The sequence below is a fragment of the Leptodactylus fuscus genome, chromosome 11 (genome assembly GCF_031893055.1).
Source record: "Leptodactylus fuscus isolate aLepFus1 chromosome 11, aLepFus1.hap2, whole genome shotgun sequence".
Lineage (NCBI taxonomy): Eukaryota > Metazoa > Chordata > Amphibia > Anura > Leptodactylidae > Leptodactylus > Leptodactylus fuscus.
Genome location: NC_134275.1, coordinates 77,516,849 through 77,536,919, shown reverse-complemented (window position 1 = coordinate 77,536,919; position 20,071 = coordinate 77,516,849). Strand labels below are relative to the sequence as shown.

Here is a 20,071-nt window from a genome sequence, read left to right as displayed (position 1 = left end):
TAAACACCGATATCCGGCTCTCCTGTCCGTGTCTCCCATGTTGTCTCCCATTTATCTGAAACTTAGACAATAGATGAGGATGGAAACGTAACTGGAGACTTCTTGTAAAACTCTCACATGCATTTATGTCTCCCCATTTACAAGTACAGGATCCCAGTGTAGAGGATCGGTGGGAGGGGGGGGGGGTATCATGGGAGGAATTAAAGGGGTTATCCGGTTTCTAGTATCGATGGCTTAAGAATAGGCCTCTAGTACTAGAAACCGGATCCCCCTTTTAAAGTCAGTTTGTCTGGTGTGTTTGTTGCATATCCTATAGATAACATAGGTAAAATAAACATCTATGTCATTACAAAGATCTTTAAGACTTGTGTTTGTTATAGAGATGAGTGAATCTGTTTGTCACCAAATACAATTGGATACAACTTTCTCAAATCTTCAGTGAATTTGTCTGATATCAATCTCTGAAAATAGCAGCCACCAGTTTACAGATCAGAAGAAGACGGGGAAGAAGATTCACACGACCTCACGCGGCTTCTTTTATTTATGTAGCACCAACATTTTCTGCAGTGTTTTACAAGAGATAACACACAAAAAATGACAACTCATCAGCCAACATGAACAATGAGACAAAGGGAGAGAAATCCCTGCTCGCAAAAGCTTACAATCTAATTCTAATGGCAGGACAGACACAACAGGTAAATGGGAGGTACAAACAGAAAAAATTACTTGTAACATTTCGTGTTGCTTTCTATGTAATGTAAATCTATAGCTGTGCAGGAAGAGATTAGGATTCTTATCCAGTGTTTTATTCCTTATCTTATAGGTCTTTTCTCCGTGTTGCCTCTTGTGTGCTGTGTCGCTTCTTGTGTTGTGTCGTCTCTTGTGTTGTGTCGCTTCTTGTGTTGTGTCGTCTCGTGTGTGTTGTTGTCTCTTGTGTTGTGTCGTCTCTTGTGTTGTGTCGTCTTATGTGTGTTGTCATCCCTTGTGTTGTGTCGTCTCTTGTGTTGTGTCGTCTCTTGTGCCGTGTCGTCTCTTGTGTTGCAGACCAGTCTTTGGTTTCTTGTTATAGACCAGACAGAGATTTAGTAGTCAAAATGTGCAAGATTTCTGGAACAATTTACATCAATATTGCCCCAAAATATTGGCACAAAGTAAGACAACTAATAACTTCTATAAACCTGGGACGAGACAATCTACAGATACATCAGATTTATCACGGTGACTGATCCAGGATGATACATCTGGTATATTTTGTTCATGTGAAGCGTTATTCAGTATTCTGCACAGCGCTTATTGTAGATGATTACTGACTGTGTAAAACTGAGCACAACGAATAAGATTATTATTGTATTGTAATATATGTTAACCCCTCCTGATCCCGCACCATCGCAGAGATCAGAGATGCCCGAGCATGACCGGGTACAGAATGATCTCTTCTCAGTATAGGACTTGCCCGTCCTGACCCCTCATCTCCCACAATCTGCACACTAAGTCACCTACATACTGTACAAATATTTCATCACATAGATATCTCCTTTTATTTTGGAAGTTTCCCTGCCTTATACACAAGTCTGCACCCACCTAGTACAAGCAGTGTACAGATTTCAACTCTCAATAGGGAAATAAGGCAAAAATATGTGCAGGATTTCACAGAAAGGAGCCAAAATCTGCAAATAAAGTGCAAAAACTATTAATGACACAAATAATGTCAGAAAATTAAAAGTTGTTTGAAAGTAGATATATCAATCCCTGTATTTTTAATTGGCGATTAGGGTTGAGCCAATCTTGACTTTTCAGGATAGATTTTAAAATCTGATTCCCGATCATTTTTCATTCAAACCCGATCTCGATCCCAATTCCGATCCCAATGCAAGTCAATGGGATTTTTTTTACTATTCGGAGATCGGATTTTAAAAACAATCCTATTTACTATACAGCATGGAATCTAACAATTGAATGCTTTAATTGTTAGAATCCACGCTGTGTAGTGATTTATTTTTAATCCTCTGGCTACTTAGTCCCCCCTGGTGTCCACTTACCTGTAGAGATGGCTGCTCCGGTGCCCGGTGTTCTCGTTCTTCTTCGCCTCACTGCCCCCGCCTCCCAGGTTAGGAGAGTGTGGGCGGGTACTGGGAGGGGAGATGTCACGTCTCCCCGCCCTGTATCCACCCACACTCTCCTAAGCCACAAGCCCCGCCTTCCTAACTCTTTAAACACTAACCTGGGAGGTGGCGGCAGTGAGGCGAAGAAGAAGGAGAACACCGGGCAACGGTGAAGCCATCTCTGGAGGTAAGTAGCTACTAGAGATGTTAGCTAGTCTCCCATTAGAATGAATGGACGCAGCCGGCGCACAGGGGGTTAGGGCTGTGTGCCGGATGCTTCCATTCTTTCCTATGGAACCGCAGCAGAGCCTTCACACTGAGTATACACTCCGCTCAGAATGAGTAGAGCGTATACTCAGTGTGAAGGCTAAGCAAAGAATTGAGGAAAATAGTCACCGATCTCGATCCCACCTAAAAAGATCGTATTCGGAATTCCAATCGCGATCGTGAAAATTTCTTGATCGCTGATAGGAATCCGATCTTCTCCGAACATGATCGCTCAACCCTATTGGTGATATCTCTGGAAACTTTACAAATAGAACTGATTGATCTTGGACTCATCTTTTATCTGACACTATACATATATATATACAGTGGGGCAAAAAAGTATTTAGTCAGTCACCAATAGTGCAAGTTCCACTACTTAAAAAGATGAGAGGCGTCTGTAATTTACATCATAGGTAGACCTCAACTATGAGAGACAAAATGAGAAAACAAATCCAGAAAATCACATTGTATGATTTTGTAAGAATTTATTTGCAAATTATGGTGGAAAATAAGTATTTGGTCACCTACAAACAATCAAGATTTCTGGCTCTCACAGACCTGTAACTTCTTCTTTAAGAGTCTCCTCTTTCCTCCACTCATTACCTGTAGTAATGGCACCTGTTTAAACTTGTTATCAGTATAAAAAGACACCTGTGCACACCCTCAAACAGTCAGACTCCAAACTCCACTATGGTGAAGACCAAAGAGCTGTCAAAGGACACCAGAATCAAAATTGTAGCCCTGCACCAGGCTGGGAAGACTGAATCTGCAATAGGCAACCAGCTTGGATTGAAGAAATCAACTGTGGGAGCAATAATTAGAAAATGGAAGAGATACAAGACCACTGATAATCTCCCTCGATCTGGGGCTCCACGCAAAATCTCACCCCGTGGGGTCAAAATGATCACGAGAACGGTGAGCAAAAATCCCAGAACCACGCGGGGGGACCTAGTGAATGAACATAATGTTGTAATTGTGCATGATCACGTAATTACAACATTATGTGCAAAGGGTTGTATGGAGAGAGCTGGAGCTGAGCTCCTTCCATACCCAGCGGATACTGACTGTACAATACAGCCGACAACTGCTGATAACACTTCCAATCGGTCCCAACACCAATCGCAGCTGTAAACATTGTAGATGCTGAGGTTAAATGCAACCATGGCATCTAAAGTGCACAGCCGCCATTTTTGACCAATCGCTGCCCTCTGGATTGACACTGGGGGTTGTGATCGGTTGCATTGACAGCCAGGAGCCTATTTTAGGGTTCCCAGACTTGTCATTACATCACTTCTGCCAGAGGCAGCCTGTAATAGCAGTGAGTGGATGTTACTATTCACTGCAATATATTAGTATTACCATGAATAATATGAACAATCAGACCCCCCCCAGGATTCCCAGTCCATAGGTGGAATGAAAATAAAAGTAAAAGAATACGTTATTTTTAAAAAAGTATAAAAAACTCACTAAATATATAAAAAGCTCCAATCACCCAGCTTTCCCTAGATCACATAGAGAAATAATAAGAAACATAAACCCTTTAGGTCTCCTGTGCTCCAAAATATCTGAACTATTAAAATAGAAAAATATTGACGCCATACGGTGAGCGGTGTAGCGGGGAAAAAAATCTAAATGGACAAATGGTGATTTTTTTTTCAACACTTTGCCTCCTATAAAAACTTGAATAAAAAGTGATCCAAAAATGGTATCAATAAAAGCGCCATCTAGTCCTGCATAAAAAGACGCCGCACCCAGTTAAAGGTGTCACAATATGGCAACACTAATTTTTTTCTATTTTGCAATGGATTCAATTTTTGAAATACATTACAAATCCTCTATAAAATTGGTATCTGAGTGACTGTACTGACCCGCAGAATACAGATAATATCTCGTGTTTACCACACAGTGAACGCCGTAAATATCAAATCCATTAGAAATTTTTCCAATTCCACCTCTTTCAGAATTTTGTTTGCAGCTTCTGGAAAGTCCAGCAGTGTACAGCAAGTAGTGAGTGCTCAGTAAGGGACACCTAGTAACGGACAAGGACATTGCAGGGCTCTGGAATAGCTTTTGGTTTGCAAATTGTTGGTGGTTCAATCTCATGAGCTGCACAGCGTGATCTTATATCTCTATGTGACCAGTCAGGAGACTTCTTGTAAAATTGCTGAATTGCATCTAAGAGCCAGAAGAGACATTTGTGTTTCTTCTCTCCAGACTTGCAGAAATCTTCCTATAGTATAAAATATAATAAGATATCTAGGAATATAAACCAGCCAATATCTATTTTATGAGGCTGTTTCTAGATCACCTTTTATATCTCACATTATTCCTCACCATCAGGCCTTGGCTGGATTATTAGAAGAGTCAGAGGATGTGTCCGAAGCTGCGGAAATAGGAAGTTATGTAAGGAAACATTCTACAATTTCACAATAGTCAGATCAGATCACATATATAAAGTTGTGTGACTCTGTAAAGTTTTTGTTTTGCTGGTTTTGTTCTGATTTTTAGTTATTTTCTGTCTTTCTCATTCACATACAGCGGCTTTCAATACTTGCTCAGTTTTCTGGCTTTGGCACAGACAGCCCTTCAGGACTATGCTGTAGTTGGGTTATGTTCATATCTGAGCTGGTAAATCCATCGGAGGACGAGAAGAACCGAAAAACAGACCATAAACAAAGCAGACGTGACCAAAGCCCAAGGGACCCCACTGACTATAATGGGGGTCCATCAGTTGTCTGCTGGATGTCTTTTTTAGCTGAAAATATAAGGCTTGTAGCAGTTTGTTGCCCAGAAATTTTGGACAGATCTGTGGCAGGCAGCACCTAGTGCAGGTGTGAACTTAGTCCTAGATATGTGACTCTGACTCTGATCTGGGCTCCCACTGAAGCGCGTTAGTCATCCCTTATCACAGCCGCCACTCATATACAGTCATATCACAGCACACTAGTCATATATCACACCTAGTGACAGCTCAGGATAGTCGCCTATACACAATACTCACTGCCGGTCGTCTTGTAGCCGCCATCTTTCTTCTCTAAAATAAGAGAATGAGATAAAATTGTGAAGAATAATCGTATCCTACAAAGGTCATCAAGTCAGTCTCTCCGTTATCTCTGCTGCTAACATACGACTACCCAAATTAGGAAAGAAAGCAGGACAGAATTTGAGGTACAAGCAGGGTGATGTGGCGCAGAGGAACCAACATGGCTAAGGCTTCAAACAACTATAGTAATATGCGTAGCGCCATTTTAGATATATGTCCTAATCGGACAGGGGGGGGAGGGGTGTAGAGCACTCAGCCAGACGTTCTGTATATGCTTATATGGAAGAGGGAAAACTATTTGCAGATAAGAAGGAAAATACAAGAGTTGTGTGAGCTCGGGAGTCTGGGGTCCATGTATAGGAAGGATCTCACATTCGGTTGTGTTATCTTCATACCCCGGGCAGAGATATGTAAGTGGGTCGGGGTTAAAAAAAAGCAAACACCTGCAAATGGAGACAAGTTATATTCTGTATCTTCCACTCTAACCGCCCAACATCATAGATAAGATCAGAGAGAACATCATATTTACAGAAGTAGGAAACCTCAAAGTGAGTCATTGTCATCTGTCATGGTTATAGAGTCACAGCTCAATAAAATACATGTATGTGTGTCTAGAAGCATATGAACATACAGTATATATATATATATATATATATATATATATATATATATATATATATATACACATGTGTGTGTGTGTTCATCTATGTTGATTCCTGTAGAAGACTAGTCGCGCTGCATCACTGACACTTACTTTTATATAAGAGAAATCCACCAACGCCACCAGCAAGAAGAGCGATGACCCCCGCAGCGGTGATCAGGATGACCCGGACGTTCAGCGATTTTGGTTCTAGAAGTTAGAAAAGAGAAAATGTAAGCTGTAGATTATATACTGTATATTGTCATCACTCACTGTCCCCTTTAGGACTCACAATCTGAGTTTCCTATCAGTGCGTCTATGGAATGTCAAACATTTTTTGTTTTTTCAAAAAAAGGTCTGTTAGTGCTATTAATGGGTTAATACATGCACTCATATACCCTTAGCAGTGTTTTGAGTGATTTCTGGGGGTCTCTGGGAGCTCCTGGTATCTTCTGCATTTGTTTACAGGGTTCAGCTTCCTGCTATGTAACTTCCACAGTAGCCCCCTCTCACCTCCCTCCCCTCCCCTTCCTCTCTCCCTCCCTCCCATACACCCCCACCCTGTCTCTCTAGCTATCCCACCCACTACTAGCTCTCCCCTACCTACTGAGCCCAACCCCCGACCCCTTTATATACTTACCTCTCTTCCTTCCAGGCTTCGTCCTGCAGGAAGGCTCCTCCCTCTTTGCTGACTATTGTCCCAGCGCTGCTCTGTGTCCATAGCTGATGATCTAACTCTACTGCGCAGCTCCCACGCCTGAGGTGGACTATCAGCTGCAGAGCAGGGCTCGGACTATAGAGGAGGGAGGAGCCGTCCGCAGGGGGAAGAGTGGAAAGAAGATAGGTAAGTATGTTGGAGTGGATGGGGGATGGGTAGTAGTGACATTCCGTTTCTGGAATAACCAGATAACCGGATAACCTGCAAATGTCCCTGAGGTGGTCATGTGACCAGGGATATGGGTAAATATACATTTTTGATAATCATGTTATTTAGAAAGTAGGAGGGGTCAGGATGTTTATATTAGTGAAAGGATTAGTTTTTATCCCGGGGCAACCCCTTTAATGAAAACTGAATTGCCTTTCCAAACCCAACAAACTCCATTCAGGTATCATACTCATATAGATTTCATATCACTATTGTCCACAGACTATACAATGACATGTCACAATAGTGACCACCAGTCATGACATACTACATATTAGTCTTCCAGTCATCCCCCCAATATGGACCCAACTCACCCCACACAATCTTCATGGGCTCGGGCAGGCTGCTGTGGTCCACATAACAGGAGTAGCTGTCGCCCTCTTTGGGGATCACTTCCGCAGTGACCCTGATCTGATAGGTGCCGTCAGGATTGGGGAGGGTGTGTGTGGTCTGATATGTGGGGACGTCGTCCTTCCCGTTCTTCATCCACTTCACATCCACTTGTTTGGGGTGAAATCCGTAGACCTGGCAGTGAAGCGTCAGCGTCTCATCTTTCTCCTGACCGGAGACCTTCACCTCTGGCTGAACTGAGGGGGGAAAAAGAAGAAAATATAAATGGCCGCCCTGTAGCCGGATCTGATCTCTCCTCCCTCTAGCAATCTGTACAACCAGCAGAGCCCCCTGTACTGTGTATAACACTGGAGACCCCTGTGCACTGAACATATAGGAATAGATCTCTGTGACTGCATAAATCTCACTAGGGTTAGCACTGCTTACTAGAAAAGCAGAGTGTAATAGAAGAGCGGTATATATACAGTACTGTATACTGCAATACAACATTATTGCACTATACTGTATCAGCCATCTAAGCCCTTAAAGGGGTATTCCCACGTCGCATACTCACCAGTCTTCACTGCTGTAAAATCTTCTTTCTTCCTGGTTTCTTGCATCATTTGGTGGGCGGGATTTTACACGCAACCTGCCATTTAGCTCCGCCCCCAAATTAGAAGTAGCTCCGCCCACCACATAGCGTGATCCTATGGAGTGGCTGAAGGGCCTGTGATGTCATCAAAGGTCCTCAATATTGGACTATGAAGTACAGGCAGGAGCAACTCCATTCTGTGTTACATACAGAGACTGCCTGTCTCTGCCATAATGAACACAATTGTATTAGCTAACCTGATAACTGGGAGAACAGAAGAAATGAAAGCAGCTCCTCTCCCCTATCTGATAGCAGGGAGCTAGGTCATATGGTGCAGACACAGGAATAGCTAGAAACACAGGCTCACTCCCGTGCACTTAGCCCCTCCTCCCCCCCCCCCCTTCCCGAGAGCAGCAGATACATCACTTGACTTTTGAGCAGATAAGTCAGGGCTGTGTCAGCAATGAATTGAATAAAGTAAGGTAGTGGACACACAAAGCAGTTTTACTGAAGCAGTGTATTTAGGAAAAGTCTTACATCCACATTAACAAGCAGTATAGAGAGGATCCTTGTGATGGGACAACCCCTTTAAGGCTGAAACTCCTTGGGGGGCTGAAAATAAATGTAATTAAACTAATCATACATTCCCCAAAGCGCTATCAATAAATCAACATACTGTTACTACGACTGGACATCCCAGAGGGCAGGCAGGGATAGTTTATGACCGTCCCTGTCTTCCCAATTGCTATGTACGCAGCGATCAATGAGTATTGTAGGCAGAGCTATGAAAGTCGCCATGATGCAGCTCAAACACTATAAAAAATCCCCCCAAAACAATGGTGGAGTTGTAGTTGTTGTTCCCATTACCAGTGGCAGCACCAAAATGTCATTTACAGAAGTGTAAGGAGTCAAAGAGGAGCTGAGATTGCAGAGGAGATTCTCCGAATTCAGAGAGAGGTATTTCTTCATCTTGGCCATTACCTATTGGACTAGACCGTTACATAATAGGATATAGAAAGAAACTCACCATTCTTGCTTTTGTGGGGATTGCACTAAAAAACATCATGACAACCCCAGAAAATAAAAGACTATTAGCAAATACTTAATATCCACTCACCTCTCCTCTCCAGATCTTCTCTCCCATCCTTCATATATTTCTTCAGCCTATAGATACAGATATTCTCCAGATAATTCTTGTGTCTTTCCCCAACTCTTTCCTTTGGACTGTTCAATTTCTGTGCAGAGATCTGAGCCTGGGACACGGTGGGGATATAAGTCCACGTCTGTGTGTCCAGGGACATGAACTCTTTGCCGTCATATCCGTGTTGTTCAAATCCACTGATACTGCCGTCATCTCCCAACTCACAGCCAAACATCACCTGGTAGAAATGGAAACCTGCAGACAGCACAGGAACATGTTACACACAGCACATATATCATGTATGTACACTGGTCGTTGCCTTGGTCGTAGCCCTTGCCTCTAATTGTTTCTGTCCTGCGGTCCTGTTAGTAGTTTATGGCCTGGCTCTTGCCTTGACCTAGATCTGTGACCCGGGGATATGTGCCCACATAACAGCCGGCCGAGAGCATCAGCGAGACACTGCAAGGTAATGGGCTATTGGGGCCCCTGCAGGGTGACGGATAATTTGGGGTCCAGGAAGGAAGATGCCTGACTCTCCACCTAGATGTAGACTGCTCGTCTATCTGAGTGGACGACATCCCCCCATCCTAATCCTATCACAATCTCACATTAAGGTGTACAGTCCTATGAAAAAGTTTGGGCACCCCTATTAATCTTAATCATTTTTAGCTCTAAATATTTTGGTGTTTGCAGCAGCCATTTCCGTTTGATATATCTAATAACTGATGGACACAGTAATATTTCAGGATTGAAATGAGGTTTATTGTACTAACAGAAAATGTGCAATATGCATTACACCAAAATGTGACCGAAGCAAAAGTATGGGCACCTCAACAGAAAAGTGACATTAATATTTAGTAGATCCTCCTTTTGCAAAGATAACATCCTCTAGTCACTTCCTGTAGCTTTTAATCAGTTCCTGGATCCTGGATGAAGGGATTTTGGACCATTCCTCTTTACAAAACAATTCAAGTTCAGTTAAGTTTGATGGTCGCCGAGCATGGACAGCCCGCTCTTAAATGATCCCACAGATGTTCAATGATATTCAGGTCTGGGGACTGGGATGGCCATTCCAGAACATTGTAATTGTTCCTCTGCATGAATGCCTGAGGATTTGGAGCGGTGTTTTGGATCATTGTCTTGCTGGAATATCCATCCCCGGTGTAACTTCAACTTCGTCACTGATTCTTGAACATTATTCTCAAGAATCTGCTGATACTGAGTGGAATCCATGCGACCCTCAACTTTAACAAGATTCCCGATGCCGGCATTGGCCACACAGCCCCAAAGCATGATGGAACCTCCACCAAATTTTACAGTGGGTAGCAAGTGGTTTTCTTGGAATGCTGTTTTTTTTGGACGTCATGCATAACGCCTTTTTGTATGACCAAACAACTCAATCTTTGTTTCATCAGTCCACAGGACCTTCTTCCAAAATGAAGCTGGCTTGTCCAAATGTGCTTTTTCATACCTCAGGCGACTCTGTTTGTGGTGTGCTTGCAGAAACGGCTTCTTTCTCATCACTCTCCCTGACAGCTTCTCCTTGTGCAAAGTGTGCTGTATAGTTGTCCGATGCACAGTGACACCATCTGCAGCAAGATGATGCTGCAGCTCTTTGGAGGTGTCTGTGGATTGTCCTTGACTGTTCTCACCATTCTACTTCTCTGCCTTTCTGATATTTTTCTTGGCCTGCCACTTCTGGGCTTAACAAGAACTGTCCCTGTGGTCTTCCATTTCCTTACTATGTTCCTCACAGTGGAAACTGACAGGTTAAATCTCTGAGACAACTTTTTGTATCCTTCCCCTGAACAACTATGTTGAACAATCTTTGTTTTCAGATCATTTGAGAGCGGGCTGTCCATGTTCGGCGACCATCAAACTTAACTGAACTTGAATTGTTTTGTAAAGAGGAACGGTCCAAAATCCCTTCATCCAGGATCCAGGAACTGATTAAAAGCTACAGGAAGCGACTAGAGGCCGTTATCTTTGCAAAAGGAGGATGTACTAAATATTAATGTCACTTTTCTGTTGAGGTGCCCAGACTTTTGAAATTTTGGTTTAATGCATATTGCACATTTTCTGTTAGTACAATAAACCTCATTTCAATCCTGAAATATTACTGTGTCCATCAGTTATTAGATATATCAAACTGAAATGGCTGTTGCAAACACCAAAATATTTAGAACTAAAAATGATTAAGATTAATAGGGGTGCCCAAACTTTTTCATAGGACTGTATATAAGTGTATGCAGTATATTGTTTACTATATTAGTGTCTAGGGCCGGTAATTGCAAAAAAAACATTTTTGTACAGTAAATTCTCCGAATTACGTCTAAGGCCCCACATTTGACAAACGCAGCGTTTTTTGAGCCAAAATCAGGAGTAGAATTAACAAAAAGAAAATGTCTAAGGCCGGGACCCCAGGTGGCGTAAACGGCGCACAAAAAAAGTGGAATCCTCTCCCCACTTTGAGGACACGCAGCAATTTCCAAAACGTTCTGTCCAAGTTGCTGTGGGAAGAATCGCAATGCATTGCCGCCACGTTTTTTCCCCCAGCTTTTTTTTTTTCTTGACGGACACCCTATAGACCTGTAGCCTAAGAACTTTCCATCCTTTTGTAGCCACTCCTAACTTTGGCTCAAAAAAATACAGCAAAATCTGCAAATGAATGGTGTGCTTAGCTGCCATATTATACTTTTGCACTTTCTTCAAGGTGGTAACAATGTTTCTTCCTTCTGACTTCGCTCAGAGCCTGGACACGAGGACATCACAGCGCTCGCTTTCCCATTTAGTGTCTCCCTCCCCCCCCCCTCCAAATGTGTTTCCCCTCCGCCTGGAGCAGCGCAGTTTTGTGTATAAGACTGCAGAAGGCAGATATGTCTGAGCTGCCTACACTGGTGCCCAAGGCTGCAATATGTATTGTCAGTTATTGTTATCTAGTATAGTATATACATTGTGTATACAGTATAGTGTGTGTTAATACGTATATACAGTAGATTTGTCTCTCACCACCAGTTTGGTTGAAGCTGCTCATCACTATCTTCACGTCCTGAGTGTATACAGCCTCCTCTTGTTTACACAATTGTGTATGTGCCTTCCAGTGTTCAGGCTCCACTTTCTCGATCCACTGGACTCTGGGATGGTATCGGCCGCTGTCCGTGTTATAATTCACAATCTCCCGATCATCCATATATCCAACGGCAGAGAACTCGGGCAGCCCGGACCCTGGAGCTGTGACCACCGTGTAATAATAGCGCAGAGAGTGACTGTCTGAGAGATAACAGGGGGTTACACATATCTGGTGGCAGTTTCAGGGTTCTACATACAATACAGCAGTCAGACAATCCAGGTGACAGTGACAATATTCTGGGGCGATGCCCTTAACACAAAGTCATCTCTGCTAAAAAGAAGAATGTAAGGATGGCTGAAGCTCTGAAGATTTGTTTTGCAGGGTGTTGAAGCGATCTTACGGTTCAGTTCTGTATGAACTTGTTCAGGTAGAACTGGACGTGAAATTATACTGTGACGTATAAGAGAGGCCCAAGGAAGGTGCAAAAGATAATAAACCCTCCTACTCCCCTTCCTTCACCTCCTTGCGGCATATGGCGATTGTTAAATATCTTGTATTTGCCGGTGAGACTTGTGTCCACTGTTAAATATCCGGACCTAGCCTTATCCACGATAGGAAGAAGTCAGCTTGTTATAAATCAGTGTAGAGGTTTATTAATATCTTGAAGGAAAACACAGGAACAGGGAAAATGTCCAAATAACACAAATATCAGTCAATTGTCAATAGCTTACATCTTCAGAGAAGTTAAATCATCTGGATATCTTGTAGTTACAGCTTGGTTCATGCTTGTCATCTGGTTGGTGGACTTGGGCTGGTTACGACGTCCATGGATGTCCATCTGCCTGGACCACCCACCCTGGTGTTCCCAAAGACAGACCTCCTGGTCTTCCCCTGGTCTTCCCAAAGACAGACCCAGACATGTGTATTTCTTACTCATTTATATTCATGAGAGTGGGTGTTACCTTCCATCTTGTAGCTATGTAAGGAGATTTCTAAAATAGTGTACTCTAACCGCACCCATGTTCCAAGAATATAAGACTATGATGTCAGTAGAGTGTTAACCCCATGTCTGCTAGAGAATATTGTAAATATATAATATTTAACATTTCCCCCTTTTGAGAGTGAAATATCTGTTTGAACTCTCAAGATATACCATACGACAATATTCATACAATTAGATTATATCTTCTTTCTTCTTTGCTGAATACTGGAACTTAATTTTCATTAATTGTCCATATAACAATAATTTCATCAATTTGCGATACATTTTGACATTAATAAATGTTATGGTATGTTATGGTAAACTGTGATCAAAGATGAAAACAATTTGATCCACTATCTAACCTACACCTGATGAAGGCTCTTCTTTCATCGTCTGGTCTTCTGGTCATCTTCTTCCGTCATAATAGAAGGCTTATTACCACAAATGTAGTTCTTGACTTAAAGTCCTTTAGATTTCCTCCGTGTTGTGCAGATATTATAACATTGTCCATTAAAGTTCATATTATCAACAAAGTCCATATGTTATGTTTCATTTCACCAAGACATAGACTGTAGAGGAGTTTCCTTCTGTAATTCCCTTGACCACCTGTCACTGTAGAACAACAATGTGACACTTCTGGAGCAATACTGCAAAAGCAAGGCAAGTGTGAATTCTGACATCATCCCTGCTGCTTGTCAGTAAGGTTCAGTCCTGGAATCTCAGTCTCTTGGATACACAATATCTGTGTTCAGGTTCTATCATTCACAACCCTTTTGCTCACCAAACAACTTGAAGTCTTGAAATAGAAAGGATTCCACCAAACATTGATGAGGACGTCTTTATATCTGTCCAATCATCAGCTGATCAAAGGTTCCAAACTCCAGTAATAGTTTTTAAACACAGTCCTTGGCATAAGCTTAAGCATATAGCATCATACCTTCAGATTTTGTCTTTTCCCGCACATCTTCTTCTTGTAACTGTTAAAGTCTTTTTATTAACATTTGATATCAAACTTTATCATAATCTTGGACTTGATTGAAGATAAGTTTTCTTTCCCTAATAACTAAGCCAAACTAGGCAATTAACTAAACTATAATATCACAGTGTACCATACCACTCATTTATATAACATACTTCTCTTTATATTGTATCAATATTTATATTTGACTTATAAAATATTGATATTCAATACATTTATCAAACTATCTGATAATAGTACTTTGGATACAATAATCTATATAAACATCATATATCAACATATATATATCTTTATATCTATATGTATGAATATGTATGTGTACTTTACTTGTGATGACAAATTGCAACATGACTTTGAAATATAATGTGATCTCATTAATTACCATTCTATAGACAATCACAATATTTATTCTTTAGTTAGAACTTTTCACCAATTATACTAAACATATATTCCTATATGAATGAGTTATCATACTTATCATACATTTTCTAAAGTTTAGTCACTTTATTTACCTTTTTTAATAAGAAATAATTTTATTTTGAACATTACTTTATTAAATATCATTGTGTTCTTTATCTGAGACACAATATTAACCCTTTATTCATAAAAACTTATGTGACTAAAGTTTCCTCTTAACACCTCGTCTCTTCACAGACTCCTGTGTCCTTTTTTAACCTTTCAGATACCTCCAATACCAAGAATAGAGACAACACTTGTGCCAACACACTCTTGTCTCTGTCTTAAACTTAACTGTATATATTCTTGTGTACTGGCTGTATGTGAACACCATACATATGAAATAAGTATATAAAACATAAACATTTCAAAATATGTCACATCCTATAATCAGAAGTTTGAAGAATAAACCAGAGACTATCTCTCTTGATATCCCATATCCTTTGATGATATTATACTTCTCCTTTCATGAAGATGATTAGCTTATCTCATTTGCATTTAAGACATTTATGTTTTCCCAATGTTTGTTTTCCCAATGTTTGTAGATGTTGATGTGTGTAAGTGTATGCAAGTGTGTGTGTACATGTAAGAATACATAATGAATAATAATACAATAAATCAATACTGGCTATAGCTAACTAGATTTTCCACCATAACTAATATATTTATTATCCCATGATCCAATTACCCCAATAAACCTTTATTGTTTGTCAGGTTTGAACAAATATATTGAAGAGCTATCTGTATCTTAGTCAAAAGCTTCTTCTTTTGCTACAAAATATTCACAAACTAAAATAACCTTCATCCTAGTGCATCTGTCACCTTTCCTCAGCTCATGTGACTTAAACACTCGGTTTTCCTGTAGGTATAAACATATGAGGTTCCTTTCAATGGATTTCAAATATATTTGCTAATTTCCCAGTTTAATATAGAGGATCACATAAGATAAAAAATAGAAAGAAATAGAAAAAGAAAATAGAAATAGAAAATAGAAAGAAACGTCTTTGCTGGATAGATGTTTCTTTTTCCTTGTTGGATGCATCCTGATTTTCTTAGGCCTAGTTGTGATGTCACAGATCTGTTGTATACACCAGTCGACACATAACACTTAGCACTTATACTGACCAGCCCATCAGGGTCTCAGGTCACAATGTGTTGCTGTCAATCAACTGACCACATGAACGGACACTTAATTCACAGTAAGTAAGAGCTCCATGCCTAGTTGCATGCCTTCATACATAATGGATTATACATGAAAATCCTAAAAACATGGACTTTACATGAAACTATTGAAAAACATGCTTAAGGTAAGTTATAACTTCTATCACTTTATCATGCATTGTTATTAGTCACACCATGTTAATTTGTTTACTCATTAATAGTTAGACACTCCATGCATTCTTTTGGCTAGAAGAAAGAATGATGAATGAATGGACATCACTGATTGAACTTCTGCATTTTTCCATATATCTATATCTGAAGAGAAAAATGGATAAACTTTAGCAAAAACCAAATTAATACAATATTGATTTTAACCAATGGAAAAGTTTAATAACTTTATGGACTCCTAATACTATTTGATCATATTCATATATTGTACATATATTCATATACATGTCATATATTCATATATTGTATATAACATGCTCCTTCTCTCTCTGCATCTAGAGAGTGGACTATGACGAAAATCTGTCACCACACATGAGACTCTCCTCCTGTGTGTATATATATATATAAATACTGTATATAATAATATGATCCATAGTATTATTCACAATAGCATAATTAGGATTATTTATAAACATTATCACATAATCATGTGGGTTATACCTGATCATTGGACTTCTCCTCATATAAAAGGGATTTCTCTTTACATAGCCAAATAGTACATAAGTAAATAATACAGTAATTCTTTCAGAGATACTTTTAAACTCGACCCCTGACCTTCCTGTCAATCACATCCCACAATAACTCCACCAGGTCATGAGAGAATGCCAAGCTTGCCCTCTTCCTAAGAATATGAGGCAGCTCAAATTCCTCCTGGTTACTGGGAAGATCTGACATTTTGGAAACAACTGGTCCCTTCCCAGATACATTCCTTTGCAGATACTCAATAGATTTGGTTGGCTGCAATTCTTTAATTTCAGTTAATAATGGAATTTCAATTTGTGGATTTTCTTGCATGGCATATGGTTTATATGCAACATGTAATTTCCTACGTTTATCATAGATTTTGTCACTTTCCCTCCTATAAATAGGGGACACTTTAACCTGATTTGACAGATATCTCTTAATAGGCTTTGCTTTTTGCTTTGGACATACTCGGTTTGCTTTTGACATATGTTTCTGATGTCTTCTGGCCATGTCCAATAAACTAGCAGCTTCAAATAAAGTCTTCTTATCTGAGGCACTGGCAAGGGTGACTGCATCCAAGAATTTGAACTTTTTAACAAAACTTTTCACCATAGACCGTGCTTGGCTCGCCACTGTTAAATATCTTGTATTTTATGGTGAGACTTGTGTCCACTGTTAAATATCCGGACCTGGCCTTGTCCACGATAGGAAGAAGTCAGCTTGTTATAAATCAGTGTAGAGGTTTATTAATATCTTGAAGGAAAACACAGGAACAGGGAAAATGTCCAAATAACACAAATATCAGTCAATTGTCAATAGCTTACATCTTCAGAGAAGTTACATCATCTGGATATCTTGTAGTTACAGCTTTGTTCATGCTTGTCATCTGGTTGGTGGACTTGGGCTGGTTACGACGTCCATGGATGTCCATCTGCCTGGACCACCCACCCTGGTGTTCCCAAAGACAGACCTCCTGGTCTTCCCCTGGTCTTCCCAAAGACAGACCCAGACATGTGTATTTCTTACTCATTTATATTCATGAGAGTGGGTGTTACCTTCCATCTTGTAGCTATGTAAGGAGATTTCTAAAATAGTGTACTCTAACCGCACCCATGTTCCAAGAATATAAGACTATGATGTCAGTAGAGTGTTAACCCCATGTCTGCTAGAGAATATTGTAAATATATAATATTTAACAGCGATCTGCGTCTTCCTCCTTATATTATATCACACATAGCATTTCAGACTTGATAACAGAACACAAGTGAAGGCGCCTTGTACAATAACACGGCAGAAATGTGGCAGTCGTGATACCAAAGTAATACATAATCTCAATGGCTATTTCTATACAGACCGTATAATGTTATCCTCTCTCCATGAGCGTCTCTATAGGGCTAGTCTCTATTCCTGCACTGCGCTGGCATGAAGGCATATAACATGTATGATACTCGTGCCTACGATGTTATGTTTTCCCTTTATATAGCCCTGGCAGACATCTACATGAACATTCACTTTCTTGTTTGCTGACTGACGTGATATTTTTGTTTTTCCTCTGTTCTGTACATGTATGTAGATGACGGAGACAGAACCCGCAGTACATACGAGTATCAGACGCCCTCACACTCGTGTTTCCAATACTTTCTCTGCTCGGCTGCAGCAGATCCTGCAGGTGATTCCTGTGGTTGCAAAAAACCGTTGATAAACTTTCACAAAACATGTTGTATAGCCGTGATGGTGAACCTATGGCGCTCAGAGCCCTCTCTGTTGGCACGTGCGCCGTCGCCCAGATTGTTCACTAACGGGGAATCCGGTACAGAATTCCCCTATAGTGAGCGATCGCTGCTTTCAGCTGTCTGTGCAAATGCACATGACTTAAAATGGGATGAGGAACAGACAGGTTGTTCAGAGTTCAAGGGGGGTCAGGGAAGGACCAGTAGGAGGATTTCACCCTAGTTTATAAAATAAAGGTGCAGGGAAGGTTCAGTCATTAGCCACAGGAGGGCGCAGTAGTAGTTTGTCTCCCTTAATATGGATAGTTGTTCTTGTTATGGCGGCGCGCACAGGAGGGGTCTTGGGAGGCAAAACAGGGGTGGAGGACTAAGGGGCCATCTCCATCCACTTGGTAGTACGGATGATGGTTAGGGAAATAGGTTGGTTAATAAGTCTTGTGGTCAGGATATCCAGGACAGAATTGCCCTCTGATGTCGGTGCCCCGGGTTAGGTGGATCACGGTTGGGGGTTACAATCGGAGGTCGTGGCTGACCAGAATACACGGCAGACACATGGAGGAGAAGTACAATGTATAATACACAACATACTACATATATAATACATACTAATCATGTCATATCACATATAATAACTGATCTCCTATATACTGACCAGAATACACGGCAGACACATGGAGGAGAAGTACAATGTATAATACACAACATACTACATATATAATACATACTAATCATGTCATATCACATATAATAACTGATCTCCTATATACTGACCAGAATACACGGCAGACACATGGAGGAGAAGTACAATGTATAATACACAACATACTACATATATAATACATACTAATCATGTCATATCACATATAATAACTGATCTCCTATATACTGACCAGAATACACGGCAGACACATGGAGGAGAAGTACAATGAGCAGGAACATCTTCCTCATCCTGGCCCTCATATATTGGGGGGCCCCGAGTGACAAGACAAATACAGCTGCGAGTGTCGCCGGGTCTGAATACAAGTGTAACAATGTAACTCTGCAGACTGGGGGCGGAGCTCAGCTCTGATTGGACGGGAGTTACAGTCTCCTCCAATAGGAAAATGACTCTCCAGCTGATCAGCAGTTACCGGGCAGATTAGGACGGAGAGGTTAGAGCTGGAGAAAGTGAAAGGGAATCTGGAGATTTATAGAAAACTTGTGAGATATAAAGGAGAATGATGAAGCGATTATATGTATGAAGAGAGAAGCCAAGACCCCGGTGTGAACAAAGCCGTACTGACTCTATCATCTCCAGTGCAGGGTTTCTAAAGGGGCCCCTACCTTGTGCCATTTATGTGGCAGAGGGGCCTTTAGGGCCCCCTCAGGGTCTGGGGCCCGGCAGTGACTTCTACCATTGCTCGTCCTATAGCTGCGCGCTTGGTCCTGGATGTTCAATGTCATTAACAGTAATCTCTGGAGACGCCATTTTCTGTATAGATAAGACTACTGACCTCCATGTAATGTCCTGTACAGGGAACATTGTGTCATGTGGGGGTCACATCGGGGTCTATATATATATGTGCACTATCTGCCGCACTGCCCTATATACAACACTTAGGTGTCCATGATAAAGTATTTGCTATTGCTATTGCTTTGCTATTCTGCAGATACAGAACCAAGAACAGAACATCAAATCAGGACCAGAACCTAAAGCCATGGATATATATATACCATCAGGGGAGATCTGGGAGCGGCCTGGTCACTCATACACGGCTACACAATACTGATAGATACATATCCATATTAGACCGGGTTCACACATGGCAGTATGATGATGTACAATGTCCCAGCATTACCATATCCCAGTACTATAGCTAGAGCCGTATATACTGACCCCCGTATACTGCAGTATGTGCTCCTGTCTGTGTCTCCCATGTTGCTACCAGTGTCTTAGGCCCCACATTGTGGAAACAGCTTT

General features: G+C 41.0%; 1 protein-coding gene across 3 annotated transcripts; it reads right to left on the bottom strand.

The window, feature by feature from the left end:
• Window positions 1-523: 523 nt before the first annotated feature.
• On the bottom strand, window positions 524-19,136 carry LOC142184798 (class I histocompatibility antigen, F10 alpha chain-like). Of its 3 annotated transcripts, none has more exons than XM_075259883.1 (8): window positions 19,002-19,136; window positions 12,050-12,310; window positions 9,017-9,295; window positions 7,292-7,564; window positions 6,167-6,262; window positions 5,371-5,403; window positions 4,678-4,752; window positions 524-4,599 (listed from the first exon to the last, which is right to left on the bottom strand). In XM_075259883.1, the coding sequence occupies exons 1-7, from the start codon at window positions 19,069-19,071 to the stop codon at window positions 4,706-4,708; spliced, it is 1,059 nt and encodes a 352-aa protein (XP_075115984.1). In that variant the 5' UTR covers window positions 19,072-19,136; the 3' UTR covers window positions 524-4,599; window positions 4,678-4,705. The 3 variants fall into 3 exon arrangements, with proteins under 3 accessions (XP_075115984.1, XP_075115985.1, XP_075115986.1); XM_075259884.1 differs by having other exon boundaries at window positions 4,704-4,752; XM_075259885.1 differs by lacking the exon at window positions 19,002-19,136 and adding an exon at window positions 18,645-18,970.
• Between the last annotated feature and the right edge of the window lie 935 nt (window positions 19,137-20,071).

What these genes read in the sequence shown, in the direction of transcription:
- LOC142184798 (XM_075259883.1), bottom strand. Translation starts at nt 19,071, where the DNA reads ATGAGGGCCAGGATGAGGAAGATGTTCCTGCTCATTGTACTTCTCCTC. An exon ending in TGTGTCTGCCGTGTATTCTG is followed by an intron (nt 12,311 to 19,001) that starts GTCAGTATATAG and finishes GTTATCTCTCAG; the next exon opens with ACAGTCACTCTCTGCGCTAT. An exon ending in CGGCTACAAGACGACCGGCA is followed by an intron (nt 4,753 to 5,370) that starts GTGAGTATTGTG and finishes CTATTTCCGCAG; the next exon opens with CTTCGGACACATCCTCTGAC.